At 42.1% G+C, this 20,162-nt stretch overlaps 1 protein-coding gene across 3 annotated transcripts in view; it reads left to right on the plus strand.

Annotated features, from left to right (window-relative positions):
* Positions 1 to 6,760, plus strand: part of afap1 (actin filament associated protein 1) — a 92,484-nt gene extending 85,724 nt beyond the window's left edge. For 2 of the 3 annotated variants that reach the window (XM_084924642.1, XM_084924641.1), the window contains exons 12-18: positions 260 to 374; positions 1,162 to 1,401; positions 2,158 to 2,287; positions 3,020 to 3,184; positions 3,269 to 3,459; positions 3,539 to 3,706; positions 4,579 to 6,760. In XM_084924642.1, coding sequence (XP_084780768.1) covers positions 260 to 374; positions 1,162 to 1,401; positions 2,158 to 2,287; positions 3,020 to 3,184; positions 3,269 to 3,459; positions 3,539 to 3,706; positions 4,579 to 4,605 — 1,036 coding nt within the window. In that variant the 3' untranslated portion in view covers positions 4,606 to 6,760. The remainder of the gene's footprint in view (positions 1 to 259; positions 375 to 1,161; positions 1,402 to 2,157; positions 2,288 to 3,019; positions 3,185 to 3,268; positions 3,460 to 3,538; positions 3,707 to 4,578) is intronic. The other variant, XM_084924643.1, reaches the window with a different exon arrangement.
* Positions 6,761 to 20,162: the final 13,402 nt, after the last annotated feature.

The following is a 20,162-nucleotide window of genomic DNA, read 5'->3' on the forward strand; positions in this document are numbered from 1 at the left end:
CTGGTTAATACCTGGAAGAATTGTTAAAGAATTAGTGCTTAATGTGTTTTATTTCTTATTTCATTAGCTCACAATGACTTATATGTTGAAACGTAGTATGTCCGGCTTTTTTCATTTTCCTGTTTTTATACGATCGTTACAACCGTTAATGATCCATTTTTAACTATTTTGTAGACTAAGAGATACAAAAATCCCAGGTAATGAAGATATATGAAGGGCACTGTATTTTTAAGCCTCAATCGTGATGTTTTATGTTTAGTTTCACCAGTAAGCGTGCCGTGTCTCCTAACCCATATTTGGACAACCCAGTCAGTGGCTATGCCTGCCCCACTGGTATGGCACTACACTATGATGATGTGCCCATAAATGGAATGGTAAGGACACAACTGCTTACTGATGTTGCATATGTACTGCAATGAAAAAAGTGTGAGATAATTCACTTCAACACCCTCTAGTTTGCTTACAAACTCTTGGCTGATTCTTTCTTTGCTTTTCATTTTTTGCATATCATTAACATAATATTGGAAAATGTGTCAGTTTTGTTATGACACTTTCAGAAGTTCCAGTGAGCCTGCATGATAAAAATCTTTTTCTTTCCTAAAATCAAATTAGACCAGTTAAAGTAATGGTATGTACTTTGCTATTTGCAATAATGGCGCTCGGGCCCCTTGCATACCACAGCTTTTACCTTCTGCACTCATTGACCTCCTGACAGATTTACATATGAACCTGAGGGCTGAGTCAGTCTACACCCAAAGAAGAGCAAAACTACACTGTTGCATGATAATAATGATATAAAACTAATAAAGAAAAGCAGACAGAGAATATAACATTGTTTATTCATAAAAGATGCTATAATAAAGGAGTAAAGAGTAACCTGTGATTTAACGTTATAGGACTTGGATAAAAGCTCATCAACAATTAAAAAGAGGAAACATTAAATATGTTTTCAGTCGTGGAGCAGTACTCTCCATTTTGGGAAGCTAAACTAAATTTGTTAAGTCAAAGCAATTGCTCTTTAATTTCCCATACTGCAGTAATGCTGCTATCATCTTCTTCCTTTCTCTTCTCCTTAACCCCCCCCCCCCCTCCCTTTATGGCATCTCCTTATTCTTAAATCCTGTCTTCTGCTTATTGCATGCTCACCTGGTCTAACCTAAGGACCCAGAGATGCAGTACTCCACTCCCAGCACTGGGGGGCGCCAGCGGAAAGAGGAATTGCACTATGAAAACACTGAGCTCTATGAGAACATGCCCTCACCCAAGCTAGTCACCAGCTGTCCTCCCAAGCCTTCTTCTTCTACTGCTGCATCTTCTTCTGCTTGTCACTACAAAACCCCTGTTTCTAAAATCTCCTCTAAGTTCCTCTCTGCTGATTCTAAAACTAAAGACTCCGCTCAGGTGACTAACACTCTGCTGCATAACCTTCATGTTTCTTTTTGCATTTCTGCATATTAACTGTCTAACAGTTCAGGGTTTGTTTTAACCTCCTCTTAACTTTTAGTGTTTTTAATTCTCCTTCACTGTTTGTTTACTTAGTGATCTCTTATGTTTATGTATTTAATAGGCCAACATGAAACTAGTGTGAACTAGAGTTTGTTTGCTGATTTTCTTCCTGTGTCATTATGAACACCAAACAACAAAAGTAGAGATGATGCCTGTCTCCTGAAGACGAAAAGGAAACTGTCTCCTGTGATCTGTTAGGATAATAAGGTGCAGTCGTTTAGATATGTCTGATAATGCAAGAGAAGGATTTAAATTCAATTCTGAATTTAAAATGAAGGAATGAAAAGAAGCTAATATGGGAGAAATATAGTCTCTCTTCACTCTCCAGTCCCAGCTAGTGATCTGGCTGCATTATTCTGGATCATCTTAGACTTTTTGTGAAACTTTTAGAACAAAGTGATAACTGAATTACAGTAGTCCAGTGTAGGAAAATTAATGAAATAATAAAAGTGTTTGTAATTTTTGTGATATTGAGTGCATTCCAAGTAGAAAACCTGTGGAATAAACAACAGTGACACATTTTTCTTTGAAATGTTTTTTTTTATTTTTATGGAAGAGCATGTTGGTACAGTTTTGTATGTGTATAGCTTATATGCATTGCTAACATCTATTTGAAGGGTCATTTGAATTGTGTCTTTCCTGTTTGTTTAGCTAAAGGGAAAGAAGGGAGCAACAACCAATGGGGTGGCATCAAAACAGAAGGCAGAGCCAAAGAACCAGCCAAAGAAGAATGGAGTCATTGCCACAAATGGGACTGCGTCTCTGAAGCGCAACAACTCCAGTAAGTTGATACCAACAAAATACCAACAGGAAGTCATCTTGAATTGAAATATCACCCACCTTTCCCAGTCAGGTCTTGCTCTGTAAGGAATAGCAGACAGTGTGTCTGGCTTCTCACCGCTGATTGCTTTCAAGCAAAATTCTGTTCCACAGCAATGTGGAAAATGCAGGATATCTAAATTACAGTTGGTTTAAGTAGAGGGGAGTAAATAACTGAAAGCCTTTAAACCTATCCTACCCTCGAGACAGTCCATGTGACGCATGTGGGCCAGACTTGAGCCTCCTGCCAACTCCAGGGTAAGAGGCGCGATAGTAGAAACAGACCCTAGCTCATTGGAAGAGAGCGAAATGTGGTCGAGTTAATCCTTGTGGTTCAGAAAAATATTTTTTGCCTAATGTGTGAACGAGGAGGGTTGTAACCACTTAGTGTAGCTTGCAATTTCTCCAAATGTCAGAATGGAAACACCAAATGTTTCATGTTGGGTTTAGAGTACCACAGATAAGAGTGCTAAATTTGAAACTATTAGCAGCGGTTTATATGACTGATTCTTCATAATTATTCACAATGAGTGTATTTTTCACTGAAACATAGGCCTGGCAATTAATTCCTGCGTAAGGCACTGAGGTCAATGGGTTTCTAAGCAGTTCACCCCCCCCCCTCTCTCTCTCTCTGCTAGCAAATGACCCCATTCTCTAGCTTCTAACCTTTTGAAACCCGACTTTTCTTGTGTAGATGGGGACCAGTGTAAGTATGGGAAGAACCGTGTGGAGGCTGATGCCAAGCGACTGCAAGCAAAGGAGGAAGAGCTGATGAAGAAGAAGCAGGAAATCAGAAACCACCTGACCCAGCTGAAGAAGGAGAGGAGAGACCTTCGTGCTGCTGTGGAGGCAGCGGCTGGTAAGAGAGAGAGATAGAAACGTGCTTGTCATTAAAAGACGAGTTTAATAAAGTAATATTTCTACACTCTCTCTCTCACATTAGGCAAACGCTCACATATTTCACTATCAGAGCGCCTGAAGAAGTTGGAAGAAGAGTGCAAACTGAAGGAGGAGGAGCGGGTGAACCTGGAGCTGGAGCTAACTGAGGTGAAAGAGAGCCTGAAGAAAGCCCTTAGCGGAGGTGTCACTCTGGGCCTCACCATCGAGCCGAAAGCTGGCTCCTCTGGCCTCCAGGTGAGTATGAAGTTACTTTATAAGTTTGTGCTGCCACGTTAGTGTACTCATGTTTCCTTCATATTTTTGTCTTGTATAGTCACCAGCAATGCTGCGACGGACACACGAGTCTTCTCCATTCTCCAGCTGTGACACCAGTGACACCGAGTCCTGCTCGCTGCCGGTCAACAGCGCCTCACTGCTCTACCGGCAGCAGGGCAGCCAGAAGCCCTCAGCAGTCCGGGGACATGTCCTCAGGAAGGCTAAGGTCAGAGGTCACGCTACACAACGCGACTGGCACCAGTCTTTCTCTGAGAATATGAAGTGCCTTTAACTTTACATCTCTGACTAGCTCTGTCTTTTGCAAAACTTCAAACTATGCTGCGACCTTTTTGGAAGCACATTGTTTGATCCATTGTTTGGTGTGGACAGGGTCTTTTGTTTTTGAAATCTGGTTTTATTCTCTTTGACTTCCCTGTTTTGTGTGATGTGGCTCCTATAAAACAGTAGGCTGAGTATTTTAAGCAATCAACTTCTTGGAACCTTCTGAAAGGCTCTGATACATCTAAAAGATGCATTCCTTGGCTTAAGATGGTTTTGTCACTCCTAAAATATCGACATATTTAAATATGAATGTAACGTTAGTATCCCCATTCTTTTAGTCATATGTAATATATGTAATTTTAATTACATTTGTCTTGAACCTGTGTGGTAGCAGTGGAAACAGTGTGAGTTATCTCATAACAACTTGCATAAGAATGATCGGGTCAGCAGCGTTATGGTTCAGGATTCCTGCAGTGCAGAGAACAGCTGTGTGTGTGTGTGTGTGTGTGTGTGTGTGTGTGTGTGTGTGTGTGTGAAGGTCCACAGAGGAGTTCCACAAACTAGATAACCAGTGAGGCTAATAAAGATGGTTAATAAAGTTTGTATTTCACTGCATGCTTCAGTGAACTACAAGCGAGTGAGTTTAGGTACTCCACAAACACGTACACAAGTGTGATGTAGTTGCTCATTTGATTTGGTACTGACTAGCAATGAAAAATGCATTGAGGTAGTAAACAAATGAGAGAATCCCAGCAAATGCAAATACTTGCAATCTGTGTACAAGTATGCAAACCAAGTCTTTGTGTTTGTTTGCAGGAATGGGAACAGAAGACCGGCACATAAACCCATCACATACACCCTTGCATCAGTCTTCCTCCAATCTCTTTTTTTGAAATTGTGTATATATTTATTTAAAAAACAAAACCTGTTTATACCGTCAGAAGGTGTGCTGAGGAGGATACATGCATAGCATTCACATGTACTAAAACACATGCCTAGTTTGAGTATACTGTAAGTACCACAACATAAACTTTTATACTATTGAGCATGTTCAGTGTACTTGGTTGTGCAACTTGTGTTTTCCGCTTTGACATCTTTTCAAGCAAACACCTGTCTTTATTTTTCCTCTCAAAATGTGTTCCCGCCATTTGAAGTTAAAAAGGTCCAAGGTCAAAACCAAGTATTTATTTGTAAATGTTAAAGGAAATACTAGCTTCCCTGTGTTTATTTATGTTGACGTATTTAAAGTATTTTCGTAGAGTCTGTGGCTCTGCTCACACTCCATTTTCCCACAACATAATTGGTCATCAGTCATGATGCCTCTGTTGTAGTAACAATAATTTTAACACACACCAGCCTGGCAACAATGTAGCTCCTCTCTCATTGATGTTTGAAGAAGTACAAATACAATTGTCCCAACTGTCAGAAACACCGACTCATGGCTAGCAGAAGATTTTGTTAATTGTGTTAAGTGTTTGAAAAGCTAAAGACCTTTTCACACACAGATCATGATGAATCACACTTGAAGCGTGTTTTAATATGAATGTCCATATTTTATATCTGTGACTTTTTTTGCTATGGGTAATCCGATGGTAAGTTTGTGTTGGTTTGGTAAGTTCCTTGTTTATTCTGTTTGTTTCAGCTTTTCTTTTTGCATTAAAACAACCATGACTGAATACAGACATGTGTGGTCTGGACAACTTCCAAAAGGATGTCTTTTTCTGCCAGTTTAGAGAAGTTTATGAACAGAAAGCTGACCAGCTAACTGAAAGTAGATTAGATGCTGAGTCAAATATAAATATAACCTGTTAAATTTACATATTCGATTTCACATATAAGATTTTTTTTTTTTAATATGTGGTGAAATATGTGAACATTGTTAATATAAAGAGTAGGCGGGGCAGAAAAGACAGGAAAGGTGTAACGCTTAAAGAACAACAGGATGCCTTACAGTTAGATTAGATAGTAACATGGTTGGCTATAACAAAGTGAAATTAGTGTGCATGGCATGGGAAGCTCGCTCATTCTGTGACGGCACCATTAATGATGTAAACAAGTTTAGGAACAACATACAGTCAGGTGACATTTTTTAAGAGTACCTGCCTGCAGTCCAGACTCTCACTCACTGGTGAAAGTTAAAATTGAAAATATGACAAATTAGACCAGTTTATCAAGAAAGGCCATACTGGTGACAGACCCAAATAAAATACATATTATACAGCCTATATGTTTATTAAAATGTTTCTAATTAAGGCGTCACTAAGAGCATCATCATCCATACTTTGTAATAGTTGTATTGTTAATGGAGAACTTGCACTTCTTTCTGTGTGTGTGTGTGCTTGTGTTGCTCAGAGATGTCTTCATGGCACATTGCAAATCCTTCAACATTACACTGACTAAAAGGGGGGCACTTGTAAACTCACACTGCTGTGTGTTCTGCTCAATCAAAGACTGTGAGTTTGATTTCCACACTGTTAAACACACATACATTCATCAGTGTCACACTGATAATGGTGTTTCTTTTGTGTTGTTGTTGTTTTTGGACGATGTTTCACTGCCTAAGCTTTGCTACTATGTATATAAGGCTAATTTACTTTATGGGGAGTGTTGACAGATGTAGTGAAAGCATGCACTCCGTTTGGAACTCATTGAACACACAGACACTCACTGGTTCGTGGTGATGTAAATATTTCCTGTCTCCTGCCTGCCGGAATGATATCCCTAAGGTTTTACAAGCATGTTAGCTTAAAGATGGGACAAGAGATGGTGGTCAGCAAGTGTTGACCTGCAACAAAAAAGGATGTCTGATGTCAGTAAATGTGAACCTGCTGTACATAGCTTGGTAAATGTAGTACTGTAGAAGGGCGGGAGGGCTTTGAATTTTTTTTATTTTTTCTTTTGCACCATATACATTTTCTCTTGTTTTATATCACAGACAGTCTCCAACTCGGGGACAGGCACACTTGTACATAAATTAATAAACCTCCGAACAAACCGGTCTCGGACTTTGTGCCTTATTGTTGGTTCTTTTCAAAAGCAGAGCAATGTAATGACCACAGAACAGTTTTCCAATCGTTTTAAATGAGCTTTGGCCCAGGGCAAATGGCAGTGTTTCCAGACCTATTCACATCTGGCTTCTTCTTTAAATGTTAGAGCTTTAACCTGAATTTGTAGATAGATCTAGATATAAACTTTTCATAGACATTGATTTCTGGAAGTGTTCCTTCCAGTGTTCTACAGGTTATGCACATCCAATACTCAGAATCCATCATCATTCCTAGCATTAAAAGTGTAAGAGGTTTGAACTTTTCTAGTGACAGAATCAGAGTTGGAAATTTTCTTTAAATTTGTCAGTAGAGTTTCACTTTAGTCATGTGTATGGTAGAGCTAGTCTATAGAGCTTCATCAGGACAGAGTAGATTTCACTGTTCTACAATTCTCATGTCAGAAGAAGCTTTTATGTTGTTCTTTGATGGTCAGTGTACGTTCACAATTATTTTAATTTTGTTGACACAGACAAAAGCAGAAATTTTCTCAATGTATATTTTGCAAAATTGGAAGATTTTTTTTTCTTCCAATTTTTGTTTTTTGATTAATTCTATCAAGCCATCAAACCCAGCAAGGTTTAGATAGCTTGTTTGTGTGTAGCTGACTGACAATAATGAATCTATTTAGAAAATAATTGTACTTTTTAATAGTGAGAATGTAGTGATGGATGTTTACTGATTTATCAGTGACATCCATTTACTCAAAAAAATACTGATTAGTGGATGACTGGAATGTATAGTTTATGATTGTAATTTACAAAATATAACCAGAGGTGATGTGATGCTTGTGTGATTTTTTTTTAACAGGACCCTACAGTAGGATGAGTACCCTAAGTTCACCAACCTTTTGATGGCTAGGTGTGCAGTTCCTGCTTTAAATGCATTCACTTTTTAGATTCAGAAATTTAAATCAAGAGGCAAGAAATGTTTGCACACACTTATGAACTTAAATCAATAGTGTCTTGATGTAGTATGCTCAATCATCCAGCTAAGGAAATCTTAAAAAGTTGATTCTGTTCATCAAGTCTTATCTTTTTTAGTGGGAGAAACATTTTGTCACTCATCCAAAAAAGGTACATAAGATGAATAGAATCAACTTTTGCCGGTTAAAATAATAGTGTCACTGCCCTCTGCTAAGGCTGGAGATAATATAAGGAATGAGAGAATTGACAGCTATTGTGTTATTCGCCCTGTCATCGTTCTTTTAACTCTAAGTATCATAAAGTAATGTGGTGACATGTGGAAGGATGTGTTTCTAGACAGCATTTTAGACACGAGTTAGGCTGTAGGTTGCAGGCACTTATCTCACATTGTGTAAGTGTAAGTGGGCTTAAAGCTGGTTCTAATAGTCTGAGCTGCTTGAAGCTTTATTCGTGAAGAGCACATTAGCTTACAAAAAACGTTGCTAGCTAGTTCAGCTGGGTAATATTTTCTTAGAACAGCGGGGCTACATGCGGTGATGCTAGAATTAGCCATGGTATCAAACTACCTTCAACAGGTGGTCAAGCTGAGTCCACAGGCGCACTACGTTTCCCTGGAGAGCTCCTTCATTCTTCATATATCCGTGTTGGGCAAGAGTGTAAAGACCGCGGCTGAACGGCACACACGCTTTTTGGCAGTGCACAGCTGTGTAGAAAAATCCAGGCAGGCTAATCTGAAAGCTAATCCGCGAGTTTACAGGAAAGGGAAATGGATTTTCAAATGAGAGGCACAAATCGCCATTTTAAATGTCAGAAATAAATCTTTTTTTTTTATCCATTTAAATTGTGTTTTAAAAATGATTTTGAAAATCTGTTTTTTAATTTAGAATTCGAAAATAGTTTTTCAAATGCGGTTTATATTGAGAATTTAATTTTTTGTGATTTGAAGTATTTATCAATAGTAATAATAAGGTTTAAAATTTTCATTTAAAAATTTCATTTAAAGCGTTTTTTTTTTATTTTAAATTAACTTGTTAAATAATAAATTACTTTAGTGTTGTTTGAATGTTTGAATAAATAAAATAATTTAAAAACACGAAATTGTAAATGAACTTAGAAATGCATCATGTATTGTACAATTCATTATTCAAGCACAGAGTTCAATGTAACTGTCTGGAGAAGTTATAGCTGCTTAGTTTATTGTCATCTTAAATATATCAAAAAGTCTCTTTTCACATGAGTCAGATAACTCCCCAGAAATGAAGCCAAAATGTCTCTACTGCCCCCTTGTGTCTGGCTGCAGTACTGGCGTCAGACTAAAATAAAAAATAACTAATTTTGTAAAGTTCGTTTAGCTCATCTGTGCAGGTAATTAAATTATCCTGAGAAAAGCACCAGGCTGCTCAGTCACTAACTACCATTACTGTACGTTTATTATGAGTATTATACTGTAAGAGCAACAGGCTGGACTCTACAGCTCCTGTGCAGAGCTGATTATTAAATATGTGCAAACAGCAGCACGTTTTCTGTCTCTTGCCACATCTGTAAAGACAGTGACACCAAAGTTTAAAAAAGGTTGCACTGCAGTAGCACCTCATTAATCATTCACTATCGATTAAATGGTAAATGGCCTGTATTTGTATAGCGCTTTGCTAGTCCCTAAGGACCCCAAAGCGCTTTACACATCCAGTCATCCACCCATTCACACACATTCACACACTGAATGTGTGTGTTTCAGTACATAAATAGCAAAAGCTATTCATGTACTGAAACAAACTATGGCCATTTGGCAGCTTAAGTTAAAATTTGTTTAATTTTTCCACTGATTAACTTTTAGTACTGACTCTGTGTATTTATTTTACTGAATTAGTTTCAGTTAAAAAAACAGTCTGAATTAATCTTAATGAGGTATTGTTCACAAAGTTAGATGTCCGGTACTGCTTACAGCTTACATCCTTTGAGAAAAATAATTGAAAGCGTTAATATTTGTTGTCCAATTCTCAAGCAGCAACTCAAACACCAGTTATAATACCTCAGCATGTTGCTGTCTACTATGCAGCAGAAGACTGAACCGGGTCTGAAACCTGCTCCATCATCTCATCTTTGCAGATCATCATGCAAAAAGCACAAAGCAACAGCTCAAAGGTAAACATAGGTTTTGCACATTGTAAATAAACAGCTCATATGTCAGCAGAAATGTAGAACTGAAAAAAATGTAAGAGTAGAACTTCAGATCCTGAGTGTGTGAGGACAGGGAGGATCAGCTTTATTTCAGATTTGAGGGATAAACTTTATATTTCAGTTTGTGATGGTTCTGTTCCCTTTGTGAATGCAGGAGCTGCCCTCAGATTCAGACCTCAGCTCCACCCAGTGACAGCAGACCGATCATCCAACATTTTCACATGTTAAAATTAACTGATGAAAACAGTACAAAGGTTAAAGTATCACATGTGCTGTCAGTGAAAGCTTCAGCTGTTTAATTGATGAAGTTAAAGACAAAAAGTCAAAGGTATCATCCATTTAACTGGTGTCACTATATATCAGCATTAACAGTACCACAATTTGGTGGTTCAGAAAGCCACTGATCTCAGACCTGCAGAGCTTCGGTTTTAAAAACTGAATGTACTCAGCTGCATGAAGAGGACATGAGATTTTCTCTGACGCAATAGACCCTGACAAGAAAATGCTAACTTCCTGTTTTAAGACCAGATGTAGAGTTGTACATTTCCGGTAGGGTTTTTTTTGCAGTCAATCGCTACTGCGAAGATGGACTCCAAAATCATGTCCAAAACACGAAAATGGAAGAATCACGTTAAGTTACAAAGAGTAGTAGGTGGGAACACTTACCACTACTGTGTCATAAAAAATCGAATGATCAATTTTGACGTCTGAAGAGTGTAGATCGATTGGTTGTTTACATCACTTAACACAAGCATAACTTTAATTACAAAATCAGAAGACACATCAGCCACATTCAGAAGCACATCTCTGTATAGTGATCTCTCCACACCGTTACATATTCCATGTGTACGGGGTACGACCCCCCCTTGGTCGTGGCGTGTGGATATTTCTTTAAGACACTCCGGCTACGCCCCACAGCTTACGTATAAAACAGCTGTGCAAACGTGACACCGGTGATCGTTGATCTCCACTTGTTGTGTGTGTGTGTGCGAAAGAGTGCTTACCTTGAGAGTACTGTGTGTGTGCGTCTATTGGAGCGTGCTTCGGCATCCTCCGTGGGCGATGTATTTCTCCCTTCTAGGTCCCCTGGTAGTAGTGATGGGCAGATGAAGCTTCATGAAGCACTGAAGCTTTTCATCCAATTGGTTCACCCCAGCTCAAAGCGTCTTGAAGCTTCATTTGCTCTAGTAGGACACCTACTGGACGTAAAAATATTAGTTGGCATGAATTTGAAGAGTGTGGCATTTTGCACACAGCCTGTAAATGTCAACAACAAAAGGAGTGTGTAAAACATGTATATTGTAGTGATGGCAGTATACTGTGTATATTTATACTGGCAGTATGGAAAATGATTATTTGGAAATGCTTAAAATGGAAATGATCATTTACTGTGAGGTGAGGTGTGGTTGGGGTGTGGACAGCTACACACTGAGGCTTTGAGCCTCAGTCCTGCCTGTTCACATCTTATTCTGTAAAAACTAAATTTTCACTGCTTTTATGACCTTTTTAGTGGGGAGAACATAGCTAGGATTTAATGATTTAACAAATCTTTTAAATCCTTTGTCCTCCACAATGCTAAATGGCTGGGAGTCCTCAATCACCATGCTAACCAGGTTTTCATCTATTTGAGAGAGAGAGAGAGAGATAGCCTTTATTTGTCAGTTGGAGGTCTTTTGCCCACAACCGAGATGACAGACCTTGCCGACTGTACATACAATACACAAACATCACATTGGGGAGACAGGTCAGGCTAGGTAGCGAGGAAAAAAAACATCGAAATATGTAACACAGAAGGATAATACAGGAATGCACAGATATCAACACACGATGCATGGAATGGGAAGGAACAGACTAAACACAGTCGTTATCAGGGTGTTTTGTTCAGCTCCGGCCTTGCAGCTGGCGCCAAAGGGGTATCCGCATAAGTGATGGTATTTTTTACTTTAGTGCGAACAGCTCATATGAATTTCAAAGCAGTTCTACAGTCCAACACTGGTCTCTCAATCTCCCGTTGGAGAGCCGCGAGCTTCGCCATACTTGCGTTCTGTGATGTTGTCATTTCTTGTGCTCAAGGAGCCAATTTCTGAGAACTCACGGCAGTGTGCCTCCCCGAGATGTCATCCAATTTGCGCCCAGAGATGTTATTTCGAACTAGCCCCTCCGAGATGTATCCAGTCTGCAGTCAGAGATCTTATTCTGAGTATTCACAGCAGCCGTAGCCTCTCCAAGATCTTATCCGTGCTGACTCAATGAGCCCATTTGAGAAACTCACGCCTCTCCCATCGTTCCAATCCCAGCGGGCAGCCTCGTGGGGGTTTGAACAGCTGGTTCCGCTTTCTTAATTCTTCGATAAGTCAGGGCCAAGCCAGCTCCGATCAGCCAGAACCCTGTTACCATGGTTCCGAATAGGTAGATATCTTCAGCACTCAGGCTCACCCAAGCCCAAACTTCTCGTTGAGAAAGGGGTGTCAATTGCAATCCATAATTCCTCTTTTAGGTTTTAGAGAACAGACTGTGAGAGAATGTTCCAGGGAAAATACAAAAAAACCCACGAGACTAGACAAGGACATCAGCATCAGAATCAGAATACTTTATTGATCCCTGGGGGAAATTATTTTTTTGTTACAGTGCTCCATTATAAACCAACATAAACCAACATTAAGACAAGACAGACAATACGCTAACTAAGAATAGTACAATATATACATATATATATATATATACATAAGTCACTCATAAGCAGGGAAGATAAGGGAGAGGAGAAAAAGTGCGTCCGCCTCCTCCGAGAGCCAAAGTAGAGATTGTTCTCCTGAGGAAAGACAACAAAAACAAAGCACAAATATAAATATCACATACGTAACTTATAACAGTTGTATAATATTGTTATATCATTTAGTAACATTACTGCATGCTATATTATCATGACATTTGATGGCTCACCTGGTCTTGCTCCACAATCGGTGTTCCCCTTATTCTCATGCAAAGCTCTGTAGTGCCTAAGCATGGATGAGGTGTTGTTGTTATATCCCAGCTCCCTGGCACATAGCAAACACTTCACCTTGTACAAAAGTAAAGACAACTTAACATAAATTGTATTGCACCATCAGTATTATGAAAATACATCTTCTGTAGAAATTTACATACCTTGTTGGGAGATATAAGATCAAAATGTTCCCACACAGGGGAGGACATCCTCCTCTTCTTAGCTGGCTCCATTCTCTCCTGACTTTCTCTCCTCACTCTCATAAACCTCCAAACTCTCTCTAACTCTCACTAACCGCAACTCTCTATCAAACACCCACATTTTGAATGAAGTCTGAGGGGTTTATATCGCTGTCATAGCTCGCGGCAAAGTTCGAACCACTTCATGAACCAGTCACGTGGTACAGCCGGGCAGCGAGGCTTCGACGTCATCATTTTCAGCTCCTCCCATAAATGAAGCAAGCCTCGATACGCGCATTGCGGAAACGCCCCCTAAATGACTCAACACAAGCTTTGAAGCCTCGATACAGAACGTCACATCACTACCTGGTAGCCCTGGTATTCCCCTGGTATCCCTTAGCTTGGTTCTCCCTAGCTGGCCCTTGCTTCACCTTGGTTGGTCCCCCTTCTCCGGCATATCACCTCGAAAAAAAAAAACAGGCTTATGTGCCGGTCGGACCATGCTGTGCAGCTGCCGGCTAGCGAGTAGCTGGGCTACAGTGAGGGAACACAGCAGGGACACGGCTTCAGCGTTCAAGCATACACTGTCGCCTTGGCACTGTGCGACTCGGCTGCTATATGTGTTAGCACAGAGGGGATGCGGCTTCAGCGTTCAAGCATACGCTGTCGCCTTGGCACTGTGCGACTCGGCTGCTATATGTGTTAGCACAGAGGGGATGCGGCTTCAGCGTTCAAGCATACGCTGTCGCCTTGGCACTGTGCAGCTCGGCTGCTATGTGTGTTAACACAGAGGTGACACGGCTTCAGCGTTCCAAACATTCGCTGTTGGCCTGTGGGAATAAACAGTGGGGAATTATGCTACGGTTCGTGCCAGCTAATCGTTAGCACGTCCACACGTCCAAAACATGTCTGTGTATAGCATTTTTGCCTTTTTATGGTAGGCATGAGCAGTGTGGCTGTGCCTGGGTGAAAAAGGGCAAATATATAACTAATATGGATGCAGCCTAGAGCATGCTGTGCTGGCTGAAGTAGCTGCTGCTTGCATGCACTGCTTTGTTGCCATTAAATGGCCTGCCCCTCCCCCTTCTCCTGCCTCCAAAAATGAGAGAGCAGGCTACTATGGGGAACATGGCTGCCACTGCTGTGACTCCAGTTAGGCAGGCCATGGGCTGGGTTCCCTCCCACACCTGTTGCTGATTTACTGCTGGCCCCTCCCACAGCGTCCCTCCCATGGCTCCGCCTCTGTGAGGCCTGGGCTTGGAGGTTGACTGTCGGATGGCGGATGTTGAAGAAGCTTCCATCCTCTCCTCCGGTGTTGCCCACCTGTCCCTGGGCTGCCCCCTGCTGGTCCCCGGGTACGGTGTCTGGCGAGTTGGGTCCCTTCAGCTCCTGATTGGAGTATGCTGGGTGTGGGAATTAGCCCTTCCTGAGGTCCCCTCTAGCTGAGTGGACCTCTGGGTTGTTGCTATCACGCAGCCTCAGCTCCTACTGCCTAAGGTACCGCTGCTGCCTGGTTGCAGGCCGTGTGTGCTCTGCCTCCTGGCATTTATGATCCACTGCCCGCAGTTGGATGCTGCCGTGCATGGCGGGAGTAGTTGCCTTTGGCCCCTCCCCCGTAGCCCCCCCCCTCGGTCCCTAGTTGCCCCTTCGGGCATTCCCTGGGCAGGGCGGCATGCCCTGACAGGGGCGTGAGGGTTACTTATGCCCTGCTGGTGGCCATTCTGTCACTCCCTCTATGGATGGTGCTTGACATGACAACTGCAGGCGGGCTGGGCATGGAGAGCCCACCCCAATCCTGTGCCTCTCAGGCTAAATGAGGATGATGGCTGCAGCGTTCCCTCCCAGGGCCCCGCCTCTGCGAGGCCCTGGGCTAAATGAGGATGATGGCTGCAGCGTTCCCTCCCAGGGCCCCACCTCTGCGAGGCCTGGGCTGGTGGAGGTTGATGGTCAGGAGGCTGATGTTTATGACGCTTTGCTCCGGTCACACGACTAAGGTGGCCTGATGGAACTGTCTGTCTGGCCTGCGGCCACCTCGCTTTAAGAAGCTGAGGGGCCTCTGCAGGCGTGTAGAGACGGCCGTGTTCAGTTGAGGTGGGGAGGACTCGGAGCCTAGGCTCAGCTGTCCTCCAGCCGCTCCCTCCCTCCTGACATCCTTTGAGTTGGGCCTAGTGGCCAGCTCTGCTGCAGGCTGTGTTCCCCTGGCGCGTTGCCGCATTCGCCGACTTGCCCGCCAGTCGGTCCTCGCTGTGTCTGATGCCTCAGCCAGCGGCGCTGGCTCCCTGTCTGGCGTTGCCCGCTTCTTGCAGGCACCCAGTAGGGTCTCCTCTCAGCGGCTCGATGAGCTACGCTTCCTCTCCTCTTCCTGCTCCTGGGATTCCAGGTTCGGGCCCTGGGCTCCGAAGGCTCCAGCTGGGGATCCTTGGGGAGCGTATGCGCGGGCTCGTCCTAGCTGACTGCCCGTGCTTCTGGCCTTTTGTCGCTCCAACCACATGCCGCGGGTTGAGCTTGTCAGACCTTGCTGTGTCTGACATTTTGGCCAGTGAGTGAGAGGTCCCCAGCCTGCGATGCTGACTCCCGGTTGGTGCTTTGCCTGTGTGTCACGGACTTACATGGCTAGCACGGGGACGCCCAGTAGCTGGGACTTTGTGTCTGACCTCAAGTGTCTCATTGCGAGTTCACTCTTGAGGCTCCACTGTCTGCGGACGTGAATGTGGTGACGTGCTGGGGGTAGACCGTCGGGTCGTTGCCTTGCTCAGCCCTCCACTTACGCAGGCTAGGCTGCCAGCCCCCCCTCCCTGTCTGTCAACAGCTCGGGGTGGCTTCAGCTTGAGGATGGAAGGGTCACATCCCGAGCTTCCCCTGTGGTTGCCCGTTTCGCCGGCGTACACGCCAGGCGGACCTCGCTGTGGTGAGTAAGAGTTCTCCAGCTCTCTTTCTGGCATTGCCCGCATGTCGTAGCCCTATGCGACCAGCGGGCTGTTACTTGGCGGCTCGGTGTGCTGCGTTCCCTGGCTATCTGCCTTGCGGTTCCCGGGCTGACCTTGATCGGCCGATCACTTGCGGTCCTGCGTCCTGCAAGACCGGTTCAGGCCAGTCTGGCATCTGCAGGCTGCTGCCTCCGCCCCCTGGCTCTGCCTTCGCGTCTGGCTTGGTGTCTTAAAGAAATATCCACATGCCACGACCAAGGGGGGGGTCATACCCGTACATATGGAATATGTAATGGTGTGGAGAGATAGTCTCTCACTAAGAGAACCAAGGTTACACCGTAACCGTACGTTCTTATGAGTTAATCAGGCAAATGTTCAGCATTCAAACTACAGGTGAACATTAGTCCACCAAAGCATTAGTCAACATTAGTCATATTTTTTCCAAGTACACACCTACACAACATGTCAACAAACTGTGAAAAAAAGCCACAGAAAGAAAATAAATGAATGATTGCTGGTAAGGGTCTCTATATATTAGTATTTACAATGGGTATGTTGTGACGTACCTTCAAAATTATAGCGGTCCCTCGCTATGATGCGGTTCACTTTTCGTGGCCTTGCTGTTTTGCAGATTTTTTTTGTTCAATTTTGCATGATTTTTATTTATTTAATTGTTTTTTTTTTTTACAGCGCATTGTGTTCTGCGTGCTGTTTGGCTGTAGGCCATTGTCGATCTCCTCCGTGCCCTCTTTCCTGTACAGTGCAGAATCGCTCCATCGATCGCTAGCAGTGTGACTCTGAAGTGCTGTACTGTATGTTTGTAATTTTTTTCCCCAATAAAAACAACAATGTCGACGAATCTTTTTGCTCCTGCGGCACCTGCGGTAGCACCCAAAACGCAGCGGAAGATAACCATTGCACAAAAAATTGGACTTCATTGATTCATTAATGATTCATTAATGTTGAATTCTCTGGCAGCTGCTCTATTCACATGTTCTGGACCTGAAAACAGGGTTTGATCTTTGGTTTCATTCTATAATACTGGACTTATTTTTCTACAAAGGTTTGAACTTTGAGAGTGTTTAAACAAGAGAGAAAAGTGTGAAAATGTTAATGCCTGTCTGAGAAAAGTGTATAAAGTGTGTAGTGAGGGGTTTTACAGCCTTAAAACATCTGAAATAATCGTGGTTATTTTTAGAACATAACACCCGCAATAAACGAGGGACCACTGTATACAAATACTGAGAAGCATAAAATTTGAATCCTATCTCTCTTTTGCTCTGAGGCGCAGGGGAAAAAATATTGACGAGACGATGAACATCATCTACAGATATATTCGGTAAATGCCCAAGACATCTTGAGAAATGTAAATTGCCACTTGATTCATCCATTTGGTTGACTTGTTTTGGAAAACCCGAAGGTAAACAAGGAGTGAATATAACAGTGGAAACGGAGCGCTATACAGGAGTTTCCCCACCGGAAGTAGCATATGCTAAGGTACACATAGTCTATTAAATACAACAAATGACAGGAGAATGGTGGCTAAGCTGTCATCCCTGTTAGACAACATCTCCCACCCCATGCAGGAGACTGACAGCACTGAGCAGCTCCTTCAGTGGCAGGCTGCGGCACCCACAATGTGGGATGGAGAGATTCCACAGATCTTTCCTCCCTTCTGCTGTCAGACTCCACAACAAAGACTTCAACTGATCAAACACATACATCCACACGTGCAATAGCAATAACACTAAGTGCAATACTCTTTTCTGGCATCGTTGTATTATACTCAATTGTATATAGCATTTGTATTCTATTCTATGTTATTCGATTGTATATAGTATCTTATTTTATTCTATTCTATTGTGTACAGTATCTTATTGATATCTTATTCCAGTGGGGTTTTTTTTTCTAATTTTTCTATGTAACTTTGCACTGTCCACTGCTGTAACAAAACAAATTTCCCACGTGTGGGACTAATAAAGGTTATCTTATTTTAAATAAAACCTGATGAAGGTCAAAGGTCATCACTTGTATGTCTAACTAAAAACTTCTGATATAGAATTCTTTCATTGTTTTTTGCCAATAGTGTTATTTACCGTGAAGTAATACAGAGTCATTCATACCAGAGTAACCAGAGAGGATAATATATTTTTAAATATATAACTTTCTGCAGGACTGAATATAATATTTTTATGTAAAAGTCCAGAGCCTCTGAGGATTATCAGAGTACTTTTAACATTACACAAAGCAAAGATCTCCATCACAGTTTTCATAAAATGCTGGGTTTATCCATCTTTTGGGGCGGGCTATGATGCGGTTCACTTTTCGTGGCCTTGCTGTTTTGCAGATTTTTTTTGTTCAATTTTGCATGATTTTTATTTATTTAATTGTTGTTGTTTTTTTTACAGCGCATTGTGTTCTGCGTGCTGTTTGGCTGTAGGCCATTGTCGATCTCTTCTGTGCCCTTTCTCCTGCACAGTGCAGAATCGCTTCATCGATCGCTAGCAGTGTGACTCTGAATTGCTGTACTATATGTTTGTAATTTTTTTTGTAATATTTTTATGTAAAAGTCCAGAGCCTCTGAGGATTATCAGAGTACTTTTAACATTACACAAAGCAAAGATCTCTATCACAGTTTTCATAAAATGCTGGGTTTATCCATCTTTTGGGGCGGGCCTACAGTGGAGTTCTGAAGATTTCCCTTTAAGGGAGCTGGTGGTGAAGATTGTGAGTTCTGCGTGATCCCTGCGATGAGCTTCAGTCTTCCTGATGCATCTTTTATACAGTGGTTTCAACACATACACACATTTAGTGCACAAATGTTGCCACTTTATGTAAAACTTACATTATTATTACATTAAATTTAGTTGGAGATTAGTCACTATATGAGCAGCTGTTGCAGCAGTTGAAGCTGTTGTTCCTGTCAACATATTCACATTTCTCTTCTGTTTTTCAGACCTCACCACAATTGATGAGGTAGCGGACAGAGTAGTGATGGTAAATTCGATTCTTTTTACTGAGTCGAGTTTGAATGAGTCATCCACCAAAGTGAATGAGCTGTAAGCCAGGGGGCGGTAATACGCCTTAACATTGGTTGCCAACCAAGAAGAAGAAGAAGAAGCTGTGAACTAGGAGAGAGGGATGAGTGAGTGAGTGAGGGTGTCCAAATTCATGGGCTACATCCTGAGGACGCATTTGTAGACCGATTACGTCACAGTGATGCGCCGAAGGCTGTCCAAATTCGTAGACTCCTCTGAATGCAGCCGTCAAATGTGTCCTCCTTTTCCCCGAATTTGAAGGATGGGTTGGGTGTGTCCTTCGTGGCCCACCATATCCCATAATTCATAGTGCGGCCCAGCCAAACTCTAGTTTCCAGCAAGCCGCTACTAAGTTTTAAAATTACTTTATTAATCTTTCTGGGTCAGAAAATAAACTTTTAACATATTTTCAGTTGTGGGTGTGTCAACTTCAAATATCTGCTTGGTTTATCAAGATATTGCATATTTGCAAAAGTGCTTCGACGTTTTCTGAGACGTCTGTTACCCTCCAGCTCGATAGCTAGCCGAGAGGTCGAGGGTTCACTAGAGCCGCAGAGAACGGCACAACTCCCGGCAAATCATTTTCAGATAACCGTGGACCTTCGCTACTCAGGTTAAACATGATATAGAAGTCACTTAGACAACCTAAAAATATTATTGTTTGGCTTTTTTCAGTGTTTTATTTGTTTGTGAGGAAATCGGTTTGGCTGAGATTAAAGTTATTAGATTAGATTAGATAAAATAAAACTTTATTAATCCCCCGGGAGGGTTCCTCCTTGGTTTTCACAATAAACGTCAAACAGAAAACTGATTAAACAGAAGTGTGAGACGGTCGAGAATTTACGCCAGTGTTATATTTTAGATTGCAAGGAGCAGACGGACAAGTTTATTAAACTTATTAAAGCGGTGATGCAAATCAGAAGGCTAGACCGTCCAATTGTTGTCCCCCCCCCTCTCTCTCTCTCTCACACACACACACACACACACACACACACACACACACACACACACACACACAATTTTAATTATAAGCTAGATATATTTCTACTAATGAAATTAGTTTGCTAATAGCAACAGGGATGAGTCAGTTGGGCTTCAGTAAAGTGATTTTTGAGTACCGAACAA

The sequence above is a fragment of the Perissodus microlepis genome, chromosome 3, assembly GCF_051167445.1.
Source record: "Perissodus microlepis isolate ML-2025 ecotype Zambia chromosome 3, ASM5116744v1, whole genome shotgun sequence".
Lineage (NCBI taxonomy): Eukaryota > Metazoa > Chordata > Actinopteri > Cichliformes > Cichlidae > Perissodus > Perissodus microlepis.